General features: G+C 37.2%; 1 protein-coding gene across 2 annotated transcripts in view; it reads right to left on the bottom strand.

Annotated features, from left to right (window-relative positions):
* PLEKHH2 (pleckstrin homology, MyTH4 and FERM domain containing H2) overlaps nucleotides 1–13,880 on the bottom strand; it is a 56,666-nt gene that overhangs the window by 13,209 nt on the left and 29,577 nt on the right. For both annotated transcript variants that reach the window (XM_058801222.1, XM_058801223.1), the window contains 11 exons: nucleotides 12,134–12,270; nucleotides 10,978–11,088; nucleotides 10,627–10,713; nucleotides 9,953–10,111; nucleotides 9,610–9,690; nucleotides 7,289–7,468; nucleotides 6,413–6,521; nucleotides 6,197–6,309; nucleotides 3,901–4,080; nucleotides 1,813–1,910; nucleotides 1,163–1,340 (listed from right to left, as the gene is read on the bottom strand). In XM_058801222.1, the coding sequence (XP_058657205.1) occupies nucleotides 1,163–1,340; nucleotides 1,813–1,910; nucleotides 3,901–4,080; nucleotides 6,197–6,309; nucleotides 6,413–6,521; nucleotides 7,289–7,468; nucleotides 9,610–9,690; nucleotides 9,953–10,111; nucleotides 10,627–10,713; nucleotides 10,978–11,088; nucleotides 12,134–12,270 (1,433 nt within the window). The remainder of the gene's footprint in view (nucleotides 1–1,162; nucleotides 1,341–1,812; nucleotides 1,911–3,900; nucleotides 4,081–6,196; nucleotides 6,310–6,412; nucleotides 6,522–7,288; nucleotides 7,469–9,609; nucleotides 9,691–9,952; nucleotides 10,112–10,626; nucleotides 10,714–10,977; nucleotides 11,089–12,133; nucleotides 12,271–13,880) is intronic.

Here is a 13,880-nt window from a genome sequence, read left to right as displayed (position 1 = left end):
CTTCCCCAAATATGAACTTCTGTTTGCTGTGACTGATTTTGAAGCCTTTTAGCAAGGGAAGGCAAATAGCTTCTTTACAGATAGCAGGGGCTGATGTTCACTTAAATCTGTATTGAGTGTTTCCTGTATTTGACATGTTGACAATGTTTTGGTAAAAAAATATCTTGAAAATGGATCGTGAACTATTGTTTGAACTTCTCAGTGCCTGGCATTAAAATAAAAATCTGATGAATCTTCAGAGATTAATACAAGAGTTTTTAGTACCACTATAATTGTTATTTGCTGATCCCACTGAAATAATTTATGTATTTAATTACAATTTTCTTAGCCCTTATAACTATACTATAACTATAATTTTGAGCGGTAAATAAGTAATGAGCAGTTACTCCAAACTTCAATTTTGAAACCCTTTAGGATGATTTAAATGTTAGTTGGTTTAAATGTATGTTGGTTTTTTTTTCTGTTTTACTGGGCAAGCAGTAAGCAATTAAGAACCTTAGAGATGAAAAAATGCAAAGTACTTCTGTTGCAATCTGATATAAAAAAATTATTTGATATAGCTTTGATTTCATATAAAAAGTTGCTTTTTATCTGGGAATACTATGAATTGTTAAAACTCTTCTCAGCCATCTCTCACAGCTGGAAACATAAACCAGGATGTGAAGCAGCATGCTTGGAAGCCCATGGAATGTTTCCTGGGGCTTTGACTAATGACGTCCCCAGAGAGTTAAGAATGGAGCCATGTTTGTTCTGTAACAAATATGGTTATCCTTCAGGACTGATAATGGGAGTTACAGCTGTGCTTCCAGGCCTTCACTGAGATATTTAACTTCCAAGATGTCTGATGAAAGGAAGTGGAATTTAATACCTTTCCTTTTCCTCAGTCTAATTCATTCATCTGGTGGTCAGGTTAAATAAGAAACAGAGTTTTGGCAGTTCTCACTCTTAAAAGGTTTTGCTTTTTTCTTCAAGGTTTTCCCCCAAACCTTTACTCTTAGTTGATCAAATCAGATCACAAGCACTTTGTGCCTGCCATTGCTGGCACTGGCACAGGAGGAAACTCGAGCCATGTTTACCTTCCTCTTTCTGATGTTCTGCTTCGTGTATGTGCTGACAGCAGGGGGCTGGGACAGCTCAGATTTCGTGGCCTGCATGACATTACCTGATATATGCCATTCATGAAGTGAACTGGAATACTGAAGGGCAGGGAATGGTGGTAGGGATTCCTCAGGAGAGTGGAAAGGATTTCCATTCTGGAAGGTCTGGCCTCTCGCTCTCCGTTCTGCTGGGTACGTTCTACACAGCGCTGGCAATATATAGCGTATTTCCCAAATTCAGTCCTGTGGCAAAAAGAGAAATAAGGCAGTTCCTGGGGACTGATTGAAAGGATAGTAAACTGTGAGTGGATATTTCTGGAGAGGCCAAATGGAAGGAGCATGCAGATTTCACTCTCTGAGATTTTCAACACATTTTTTTTTTTTTGCACGTGGAATTAGAAAGAGAATTAGTCTACTGAGACCGGCAGAATTGTGCCAAAGATGAACATGGCTCAGGGTGTGTTGTGTAACTGCCATATTTTGGTTTTCACAGTTTTGCAACATACAGTCAGAGTATGCACTGCAAAATATTTTTTTAAACTTATAACTTTCCCAAGTGATGCACAGAAGTAACATGTACTATATTTTAGTAGCAATTCTACTCAAATTCATTTCAAAATATACATCAAAAGATCTGATATATTACAGGAAAGATTGAAAACAAGGTAGTTCAAAAAGACCAGTTGACTAGCTGGGTAATAATATTCAGGCACACCTGGAATCTGCATTCTTCTTTAAGTGAAGTTTAAGAAGCCAAAGGAATGGATGCTGGGGCAGGAAGAGTCCAACGCAGAGGGCCAAGAGCTGCAAGCCCTGAACAAAAGGAATACATTCACTGTTTTAAACATCCTACAACATAAAACTCCCTGCTGTGCCTGCTGGCCAGCAGTGCAGCTTACTGCCAAGTTGAGACTACTGAAATAGGAATGAAAAAACAAACAGAGAAAAAGCTGAGTAAATAAGCATATAACCTCATTGAAAGGCCCAATACTCTCTGTCTATTTACATGTGTACACCCAGTTTCTTTTCGGGCTGGAAATGGGAAAGCAGCTGAGTTTGTATAAAAAGCAGTCAATACAAAGGAACAGAAATACTTAGGCTGCATGGCCAAGCATTATGATATGAGGAGAAGCCCGTGCAATTTTAATTCAGCTGTCCTGTTACACATATTATGAAGCAACACATGAGTCATTTTGTCTCCTACCAAATTTACGGTAACTATTGAAAAAAAACAGTAATTCAATATTTTGGTATATTGTTGTTGCTCAGTATGCATTCATTGGTTTCACTTAACACAGAGTACTCTCATTTACCCTGATATATACTTGCTAACATTGCAACTACTTTTCTCACAATCAGTATATCAATGCTTCACACTAAGATTTCAAAAATGGTGTTTCTCTGTCTTGATTTATCTGACTTGCCTGGTATTAAACAGAAAATTGACAGCACTGGCACAGATACTCCCTTTCATTAAATATCTATACTTTGATGGAGAATAGCATTGGCTCTGTTGAAGGTAAACACTGCAACAGAAGCAAGGGTAGGAAACTACAGCAGGAATTTAGGACTTAAAAAACTTAGTGTAAGGCTGAAAACATTTTACTGCATGTATCAGCTCTTAAAAATCATTCCAGGGGTTAGGATAACAATTTATTTACCTTCACCAGAGGGAAGAACTTGCCAATGGTAAGAAGAATACCAAAGAAGAATTATAGTAAGTGTAAATTCCATCAGGCATACGTAACTTCAGTGTGTGCTAATTGATGTGAATGTACCATGTCTGTTATGAAAGCTTTGTGAATGTTTTATCAATGCACATATTGAATCACAGAATGGAAGGAACCTTAAAGATCATCTAGTTCCAACCCCCTGCACTGGGCAGGGTCACTTTCACTAGACCAGGCTGCTCCAAGCTCAATCCAACCAGGCCTTGAACACTTCCAGGGACGGGGCACCCATGGCTTCTCTGGGCAGCCTGTGCCGGTGCCTCTCCAAAATCAGCCATCTCCCAGGTACAGGCTGTTTCTAGCCAATAGGTATGGCTGCTGGGCATGGGCTGCTTTCTATGGGAAGAGAAAAACATGTCTATTACAGGAGCCTTGATATGGTAGCTTCCTTTCTCATTTTCTGATCAATCTCCTGGTTCTGTAGGCATTGCTCCATCATAAGTGTAACATTCCAGGTCTGTTAATTCTATGCAAGCTCCAAGTATTGGCATTCCTTTCACTTCATTTTTTGTCTGGATAGCAGTGAATAGCTGACAGTGGACAAATGGAAAAATTTCAAGTATGTATTAATAATGTAGCATGCAGGGTGAATGCAGAACAGCATGGCACACAAGAGAGGACTTCTATCGGAAGCCCTGAGCCTTTTTGGATATTCCACTACACAACACCACAGCTTTACTTCACACTCATATTCTATTGAGTCATTTGCTATGTGGTTTAGCCCACCAAGCTTCCTGAGACATTCATAAACTGTTTTAGATCTTTCTTTTAGGAAAGAAGCAGTAAAAAAAAATTAGGTTTCTTACACTTTTACTTAACACTTGACTTGAAGACAGCCCATTTTATGTCCATCCTTTACAAACTGCATGGGCTAAGATATATTTTACCACCAGATACACATACTTTGTTGGAGAATAGCATCAGCTTTGTTTCAGGAAAACACAGCAGCAGTGAATTGGATCTTAACTCAGCAGATGCTGCAGAAAAGCAGAGCCTCTTTATCATCCTAAACACTCAGTGTAGTTCCTTCATTGCTGCTGAGATCACTACCATTAAAATAAATACTGGGTTACCTGTATTGGTCCTGCCTGGTTTTGTGGATGTCGACGCCTGGTCTGTTTAATAAGTTGGCAACAGATCTCATTTTGAAGTTCAGGATGTGTGAGGCAGATCTGCAAAGCACTTTGGGCCAAAGATACATGGTAATCAATGGCAGGAGAGTCAACTGCAGCATTTATAAACAACTGGCAGGTCTAGATATAAAATAATAAGCAAGTGAGTTTACATACAAGGGAGCTTCAGCAAATCTTAAGATGTTCTGTATGTCAAAAGTGTACTTTAATTGAAATCACAATTAGTAGGTTTACCAGTAGATTTGGAAAACACTGCTAGTTCTGCAAAATGGGGTGAAAAGGGACCAGAATGGATGAAAATCTATACAGAGAGACTTGAGATAAAACACCTCCTACAACCCATGCTATTCACTCTGTATCTAACAGAGTGAACTGTAACAGGGGTTGGAACAATTGTGGTGGCAGGAAAATTTAAGGACATGCTGAACACAGCTCACCCCTCTACAGGGCTTGGAAATTCAATGTCTACAGCTCTCAGTGCCAGACATTGTAAAATGCTTCTGTAAGTAGTGAGCACAACATGGCAGCAAATACACAGATAAAAAATCCACAACTCAGAGCCATTGATTTACATCTTGGCTTCCATGGTATTTTTATTGTAGGATAAGTATGACGTTGCCTATACCCAGTAATGTCTCAGGAAAGCCAGCATTTGTTGTGCTGTGTTAGAAGAGAGGATTTATATCACTTGTTGCATTTACTGTATACAATAGTTGAATTTTTAAGGGATATAAGCAAAAATAAAGGAACTGGATAGAAGCCAAATCTATTTCTAGTCTATTTTTTTCATAAATGGGATAACTGAAACATGATGTGATCTGTTTCTAAATTCCCTACCTGACTTCTAAGCTGATTTATACAAGGTTTCAATGAAGGTCATACAAGTAATCTCTAGTTAATTTACTTTAGGCAAGTGTCTGTGATTTGAATTAGGTTAAAAAGTGATTTCCAAGTAGACCTAAATTTGTTTTTATCAAAGAAGTAAATTTCCTTGTAAATTCCTGCAGGATTGCAGGAAATAAGATGGATGTACTTCTTTGAAGTGTTTCAAACATCCCAGAGAAACAAGCTGGAAAGTCTGCCCAAAAGTGTCCATGATGAAACATCGAGTGCTTGTCTTGAATTCCTCTCTAGATCTGAACCATAACATCAAAATTCTCCAGATAGTTGATGCTTCAGGGAATTTGTTCTTTAGACTTGTCTAAGTTTTCTGGAGAAAGTTCATTTATGCAACCTCCATGCTTCCAACTTGTAATTTATTTCACAACATACAGACAAAGGAACAGCAAAATTTTATTTTTTCTCTGAATTAGCTTTTATAGCCTGGAAGAGATTAATGGCATTGCAGCATACCCCCTCTCATAGGCATCAACTACCTACCTGGCCTCCAGCTGGCAGAGCTGTAAGGCACACAGAATTTCTCAAGAACTGTGGCTCAGTGGTTATGAACCAGTATGTGTCTCCTAATCATAAAGCATTTTTACTACACTGGGACACATATATATGTTTGGGTATTTTTAAAGATCTGCGAGAGTCTTTCAAAGTGAACTCAACTCTTGTGAAATATTTTTTCTATGGAATATTTTCTCTATTTATATTACTGAATAATTGGTCTTTTAAGAATAGCTACTTCATATGAAAATTTTTTTTTAAATTAAAAAGAGCAGTACAATCCCTGCTTTCTATGTCAGTTTTAAATAATCCATGACTTGCGGAAACTTAAAATTTACTTTCTTTTCGTTCTGATTTTTAAAATATCTCCCAGATGATTTAGATGTATCTACAACAAAACTTTTTCCTATTATTTTTTCCTCTGAATCTAACTGAAAAAAATAGTATTTCAGATACAGTTTTCTGAATGCAGAGATCTGTGCATGCTGTTATATTCTTTGGAGCTATGAACTTCAAGGTAAAATTATTATCACTCATGATAGTCATGGATTTCTCTACTAACTTGAACTTTATCAATAACTTATCAAATAAGTAGGAACACCAAAAGCTGAAGCCTAAACTGCTCCCTCACAACTGAAGGTTATCTTTACATTGGAATTGATAGTCTTTGGTGAGGGAAAATGGGCACATTTTGTTGCTGTCCATTAGTTACCTCCACTAAAGATAAAAATAAACATATATTTTTTCTTATTTTTTGAATATATCTAGTAAGCCAACTAACAGCCATTGTTTAGCAAAGAGTTAAAATAGTCAGTTAATAAAAAGGCATCTGCTATGGTTTTACCTTAAATAATTTAATTGCTTCAGTTTGCAAGGCTTCTGATGGCAGTGTTGTAAGAGGGGAAGTAATTCCTTCTTTGCTATGGCAAAGGGTAGGATGTCTCCAAATTTGAGAAGCTAAACAGATAAAATATATACATTTTGCAATTAATTCAGTTCATAAGTACATTTACTAAGTAAGCACTGGAAGATCAGTATGTTGAAATGAAAAAAAACTTACTGGCATCACCTTCCACATTTAGTAATTTGCAAAGAAGTTGTTCAAACTCAGATCCAACATTGACACTGGTACTTCCAGCTGCAACTGTCAGATGATAAAGCCATGTGTCCTAGAGCAGAAAAACACAGCAGCTCACTTGTTCTGTGCTGGAAGGAGCTGCTTCAGCAGGATTCTGCTCTCAGCTTAAAACCCTACCATGCACTCCTTTTGAAGCCCAAAGAAGTTTGCCTTTGGTTAAATAAACACACTTTCATGGTCTCTATGTTACAAATGTTAAGCAAGGAAGATTGGACAGAGCTCTCCAAAAGTTTTTACCCTCAGAAATCATGTCTAATTATCAGGGCATTCTTCCTTTCCTCTTCCAAATACTTAAGTAATTTTTTATCACTGCCACATCCTGCTAACCGGGGGATAAGTCCAGAAAGCAAAATGAGGTCTACAAGATTTATTGGGAACAATGAAGCACCAATAATAAAAATGGTTTTAACCCCACCTCTTACTGCTCATTTACTACAGTAGGGCAAGTCTAAGCAATGTCAGTCTTGTCAGTGAAAATGGATACAGTACCCTGTAACCTCTCAGCTACAGCTCTGTCTGCAAGTTACTGTATGTGAACAAAATTCTCATTACAGCATATAAGATATTCTGCACCATCTACTTATGTAGGCAAGCCTGCATATTTTTGTCTATTTTAACAAGGATTACCTACACTACCATTGATTTGCAGACAAACTCTGATCAATATTAATAAAGGAAATACTATGAAAATACAAGCCAGGTGATTTGTAGTCCTTGTCCTCCTCTAGAAATATTCCTATCACAGCACCATACTCATAGATGTGCTACTGAAACTCAATAAAAACATCCATTTTTTACCTTCTCATGTTTGGATCCTATGAGAAGATAAGTGGGTCCTTGATCTTTGGGGTGGATAACAACAGTGTAATGGGTTGATAATAAACTGCGACCACTGGCTTCGTAATCTTCATCAGAATCACAGGATCTATCAACTTCTTCAACCTTTGCCTCAAAAAGCTTGATTTGACCAAGAGGAAACTAAAAGTAAAGGGTAATGTTTGTTTCAGTGCACACTGACTTTGTATTATATATTTTTATATTTGCTATTATACAGAATTTTTTCTTATTCTGCAAATAGTGAACTACCATCTGTACCCATTTGTATTTACTTATTTTCAGTCCTGCCAAGGAATTTCAGATAAGCCAGATCTTGCAGAGAGATGAGACTCAAAATGAGACTGGTATGTGCCAAAGTCTGAAAATGAGATTTTCAAAAATTCTTTTCCACATCTGCCTCCATATATAGCTAATGCAATAAATGTATGTTAGGGTGAGAGAAGTCATTCTTCAGAGTTCTCAAACCTGGTTCCAAGCAAAAATTTCCTGTGTCAAGCCTAGAACTTTAATTATGATCTTGTTATTTTAGAGGACAAGAATGTATTGTTGATGTATCTGGTTTGTTCATACTCTAAATTCAAAAGTTAGATTTTTTGTGTGATAGACCTTCTAGTTGGTTTCTTTCTCCAGTCTGAGAGATCACAGAGCTTCAGTGTTGAGATGTTTATGTAGTTAGCATCATTTAGCAGAAAATATTTTATCTAAAAAAGCCATTCAAGAGGAAATTTTCACAGAAATATTTCTTTCTTAGCCCTTATCAACAGGAAGCCTCAACAAACATAAATACAGGATGAAATCTCTTCACAGCTGGGTGGCAGGACTGAGAGAGGCTGACTGGCTGCTCTACACAAAACTCCCTCCTCTCACAGTGCCACTGGTAAGGATTAAAAAATGATGTGGTGATTTGTATTTTCTGTAGTGCTTCTGAAGCATTCAACTTTTTGAGTAAGATAAGATTCTGAGAATCAAAAGATGTTGTTTCACATCTAAGTAGTCAAGATTGATTTATTCACCAAATTTAAGTAAAACACAATTGGCTGGCTTTTAGTTTGAATTCCATTTTGAAAGGAGGTCAATTAAATGGAGTCCATTATTGTATTAACCACTGCAGATAGTGTAATTTATTTCTGCACAGCCACAGTCAGCTACAGAAAACATGATTTTAATTAGCATATTGTTGAACATTAGAAATAAAGTAGCTTTGGAAAACTTTTCATACATATTCTGCTTACAAAAGCTGAATTCTCATTCTGTTCCAAGTTAGCAAACTCGTTTCAATTTTACTTTAAAAGGGCAGCTAAACTTCTTCCAGATGTGAGGGAATTATTCACAAGAATCCAGCAAAATTCTTCACTAAAGAACATGCTAAAATGCCAAAATATTCAGTGGTAAAAATGTATAAATTCAGATATGTTAAACATTGAGATTTTTCCTTAGGAGAAATTGTAAAGTTAATTTTAATGTCTCTGTAGGATGAGCTTGAGATTATACTCAAGCCAGTTGATTCCAAAACCCTGTTTTACATTGTTTTAAAGAGCAAAAATTTGATGGATGGTTACTGCTATCTTATTCATACAGTTCTAGAAATGGGGTTTTGTTGAGGTTTAAATGGCTATAAAAGGAAAGGATGACAAAGGATATAACTGGCTCTATGCAAAAGCCATGAATTACTGACTCCAGTGTCATTATCTTCTTAAAACAGAAGTACAAATATGAGAATTTCTACTGATTTTTTTTATAATGGCTCAGTGGACTGTTCAAAATCCTGTTTCCGACCTGCCTCCATTAAAAAGATGTTTCTTGTGACAAAATACAATGCCTTGGGAGCAAAGGGACGAGTGAAAGTCATGTCTAGGAAGTGTCCTAGCTCTTGCAGCACTGTGTACATACAGTGACATACCAAAGAAAAGGATTTGGAAGTCAACTGAGGGACAGAAAGAACATTTAAATTCTTGAAACTCTCAGTCACTGCCCACTACAAGGCATATAAGAAAGGGTTTGCTTCCAGAACTACATGACAGCTGCGTCTTTTCTGATGCCTGTCAGAAAGGGACACCTGAACTCCAGGCAAACCAGTGCCCCCTTCATCTAGGGATAACATACATAACATGGATCACATCCTGCAGAAAGAGACCAATGGATGTGGTCTGCATTGCTGGCTATTAGGCAGAATCTTCCAGGCTGACAATCTGTGTATAATACCAAGACCAACTGTACCTTAATAAAGATGTAGGTTTCTGTTTAAAGTCTACATTCTCTGAATAAACAAGAAAGGGACCTACCTTGTCTTCTTGATTACGGAAATAATACAAAGTTTTTCCAACTAAGGTACACCAAACCCTTTTGGAATATCCATGTTTCACCTGTAATTACAGAACATCAGTAATAATCATGACACAGAAATACCGACTATTTTCACCATCTCTGAACTCTGATGATATTGGGAATGCATGTCTTGGTTCAAATTCCTATCCACATCACTGGACATAAAATTAAAATTGTGACTCTATTAAGGGCAAAAGAATCAGAGCATTAGATGAGATGCTCATTTAAAGCCCAGTAAGGCCACTGTTGGCCTAAACAGTGTTGGAAAAAAGCAGACTGGGGCAAGAAGTGTTTTCCTACCTTTGTAAGTAATCCTTTCATGGTTGGCTTGATTTCAGACTGTACAAAGAGTGGGCTGGCAGCCTGTATTTTGAGAACATTCTGCAGTACTTTGATCCATTCCTCTAAGATGTTGGGGGAATCTGCAGTCAGGTAGTATGTTCGTTTCTCTGTAGTCAGCTGTGTAGTAACAAGGAGTCTTGAGCTTCAAGAATTGACATATTTGACCCCACAGTGTGGGATATGTAACATACACCACCCAATGCAGCTCCACAGCTTCAGGGAGTTTATCTTCCCCGAAGTACTTTTCAGTAATGAAACGTTCCATGACAAGACAGAGCAGAGAATCTCAATCTAAATCTTTATCTGGGAAGTTCCAGGATGGCAAGTTGAAAAAACCCAGTTCTCCTTTCAGACAAATGAATTCTCTCTATCTCAATGGCTGACTCCGAGACTGCTCTCTTTATTTCTATCCCATATGTGATGATCTAACCTTTGTGGCAATACAAAAAAGACTCCAGGTAGGCCTTTTTATATTTTCTGTCACTGAAACAATTCTTTGGTTTCAAATGAAAAGCACATTATTTAATTCCAAGTCCGCTCTTGGACTTCCAGTGCAACAGGGACTGGAACAAGGGATTGGCTTTGGGGATGGAGGGAATGCTGAAACAGGAACAGAGGAGAAAAGCAGGCACCTGAATTGTTTGTTTTCCATCACCTCTTTCAATGTGGCTGGATGCATTTAGCTCAATTTGACCTTGAGGCTTTCGAATAACATCACTCTGGTATGGAAAGAATGGGAAAAGAGTATTTTAAATCTACCAACAAACAGCAATAAATTAATATAAGACTGATTTAAACATTAATCTTGATAAATACTTTCTAGTTAGACATTGTGTACCTTGTACACCTCTTGAGGAAGTGAGTACTAAATCACTCTGTAACAGCTCAGAAACCAGAAGTGCATGCATTTTTTTCCTTCTAGCAGCCTTAGATTATCAGTAAACAATCTAATACATAACAACAGGTAAGTTACATGTACTTACTGGAGATTTGTAATACAGCAATTCACCTCCTTTAAGCACAAACCACCGTCGTTTCCAGGTCTTTACTTTGCCACCCATTTTTAACAGATATCCAGATTTTTCCAAAGGTTCCTGGTTGTTTAGAAGTTAGATAAAAAGTGCTTAGATACACATATATACCTCTGCCCCTCAGAAATAGGTATAAATATACACAAAGAGATACATTAATGACTTAAAAGCATGCTAAATAATAATTATGGTATTTGATGAAACTTTTAATCCAAGGACAATGTTTTTACAGGTATTGATTAGGACAAATGTCATGCACATGGGTTAACTAATGGATATCCCTACTTACTGTTATAGTACATGAAGGAGAGTAAGTGCCCCAAACTACAGAAAATAATGAAGAATATGATGATTTCTGATTTTACTTTCCAGTTGTTTATATTAAACAAGGAGCAAAATTAATAAAATATAAATGTATTCTGTTTTTCCGAAGTCCAGGTTCTAACCTGAAAACCAGATATAAAGCACTGTAATTCAGAGCTCCTCACAGACAAACCTCTAGTGTGTACCCCTGCAGAATAGAGTTCACAGTTTTGCTCTGTGAAGATCCTAAAACAATCTTCATCAGCAGGTTGTCAATCCACTTGTATGTTAAGACACTAACTACTAACATGAGCCATTAGAAGCTCCTGGAGGCTGACCAATACCTCATAATGGTTTGGTTTCTTTGGCCTGTCTTCACATGTTACTCTACCTAGGATTTCTCTGATGTTTTCCCTGTATGAGGAAAGGATAGAAACTTATTACTGCACATAGATTTCTACTGATGACTTCAGCTCCCCTTCTATTCACCTAACTATTCAAATAATAATTTTAAACTGTTTTGAGTATTTCATATGCAATCTGATAGCAGACCTGGTTACAAGAAAGGAAATTTCAAGTAATTTGAATTGAATTCTGGAGTTGTTGACCTATTTTTCCTTCATTATATAGGAAAGCTTAGAATTATCTTCCACTTTCCTTCACTAATTACAGTCTTACTTGGCTAACACTGTTGGTATATTTTGCTGTGAGTCAGCAAGACTGAATGAAAAGGTTTGGTAGCAGTCTTTGGACATAAATATACACACAGTAGCTCAGGTACACTTCACAGAACTTCAGTACTCACATTTTTTCCATTATCACTAGATGAGGAAGAGGTCTTAGGAAGTTTCTGCTCTGGCTCTGAATAGTCTGTATCTACTGAATATGCATCTGGAGGAATAGCATAGTCACTTTCTGAGGTCACAGAAGACAGAGATGCACCTGTGGTAAAAGAAAAAAGAGTTCTTTATATATACATTTTTATTACTTTAGAAACAACTGAGATCAGAACAGCCATGCAGAAGAAACATCTTAGAATCTGCAGGCAAACATAAGTATCAACATAAATCCATCAGGAACCAAGAATTTTATAGAATATCAGCACACTGAACTATTAGCTAATTCTCATTTTATTCATAATTAAGCAGTTAAAGTCCCTTATAAATGGAACAACAAAAAAAATGTCTTCTGTATATTATCACCTTCTGCTACATTACCACAGCTTCTTTAAGGACGGAGTTAGTGCCATGAATCATACTCATTGTCTAGGAAAAAACCCCAGGATCTTTAATTAAACTTAGCAACCTTCCCCCTGCGCTTTCTGACTCACTATAGCATCTGGATTTCTCAGGCAACTGCCCATGTACTAAGAGGTCATACTCAACATCTGCTTGGTGTTGAAGCTTTAGGTGACTGTTTTGCAATCAGCATGGATTTGTATACCAGGGTTTTCTAAAAGTTTGATTTTCATATTTCAGGGGGATTTTAGAGTTTATTAGCTTTAATCCTGAAAAAATGTACCCTGCTTTCAATTCTAGTGGATCAGTAATAAAAATTCAAACTGCTCCCTCATTCATTACAGAAATATTTTCATGCATGTGAACATCTTCTTTTGTAAGGACTAGTGTTCCACTCTGCAAGGTTATACTATAAAACTGAAATGAAAAGCCTTTTTTTCCTTTGTTTCAATAATTTCCCAACTCATTTGCCAATTTTATTCTTAAAAAAGGCTTTTCTCATTTATTGCTTGAGTAAGCCACCAAGACTTTGAGAGTGGGCTCTTCTCATGATGGATCTTTCGTAACAAATTGCAGCGAGCCAATTGTGCTTTTGGTGAAATGTGTGACTGCCTAGATTTTTAAAGAATATGATCTCAATGAAGACATGTACATATGTGTTTGTGGTTAAGAAAGGTTTCCACACACGAAACAATGCATGAACAAAAGGAATGGTTCCATTTTACAGACACAGATATAAAGTGCAGGTGAAACCAGCTTTTAAATTACCCAATTTAGCTTTCCTGTTGTGTTAAGTACACAACATGAGATATGTCTGCAGCCAAGGCACTGGTTTCTGCTCAGCAGGATGGAGCTCCTGGGAAGCAGGATCTATGGGTCCTTTTCACACTAGTGTGGCAAAACTACATCACTGGAAAAGGACTGGACTCCAGCTGTGGCTGCCACTGGAAACGCTGAGTGGGACCAGTGTCTCTGCCCCTCTGCTGCAGGGTCACTGAATGGAGCTCCTGGTAACTGGGATTTTTGCATGTATAACTGAGACTGCCAAATAATGTTATTTAGCTTTCTAAAGCAACATATAATGAGGAATCTTAACACTTGGCCACACTGGGATGTTGGACTCCCTTAGTTTACACAGTGAAGAAATACTCAGAGAGATGTAACACTGATAACATCACCTAATGAGGAAGGACTGTATCTTTCAATATTATGAAGCATATTATTTCCATTTTGCAGATGGAAAACACAGTCACCTAGAACTGTGAGATTTGTCTTCCACAGAACACAGAACATTACCAGATATAAGTGTTCTAA

Source organism: Ammospiza caudacuta, chromosome 3 (genome assembly GCF_027887145.1).
Source record: "Ammospiza caudacuta isolate bAmmCau1 chromosome 3, bAmmCau1.pri, whole genome shotgun sequence".
Taxonomy (NCBI): domain Eukaryota; kingdom Metazoa; phylum Chordata; class Aves; order Passeriformes; family Passerellidae; genus Ammospiza; species Ammospiza caudacuta.
The sequence above is the reverse complement of the archived record's forward strand: the minus strand, read 5'-3'. Positions and strand labels throughout refer to the sequence as shown.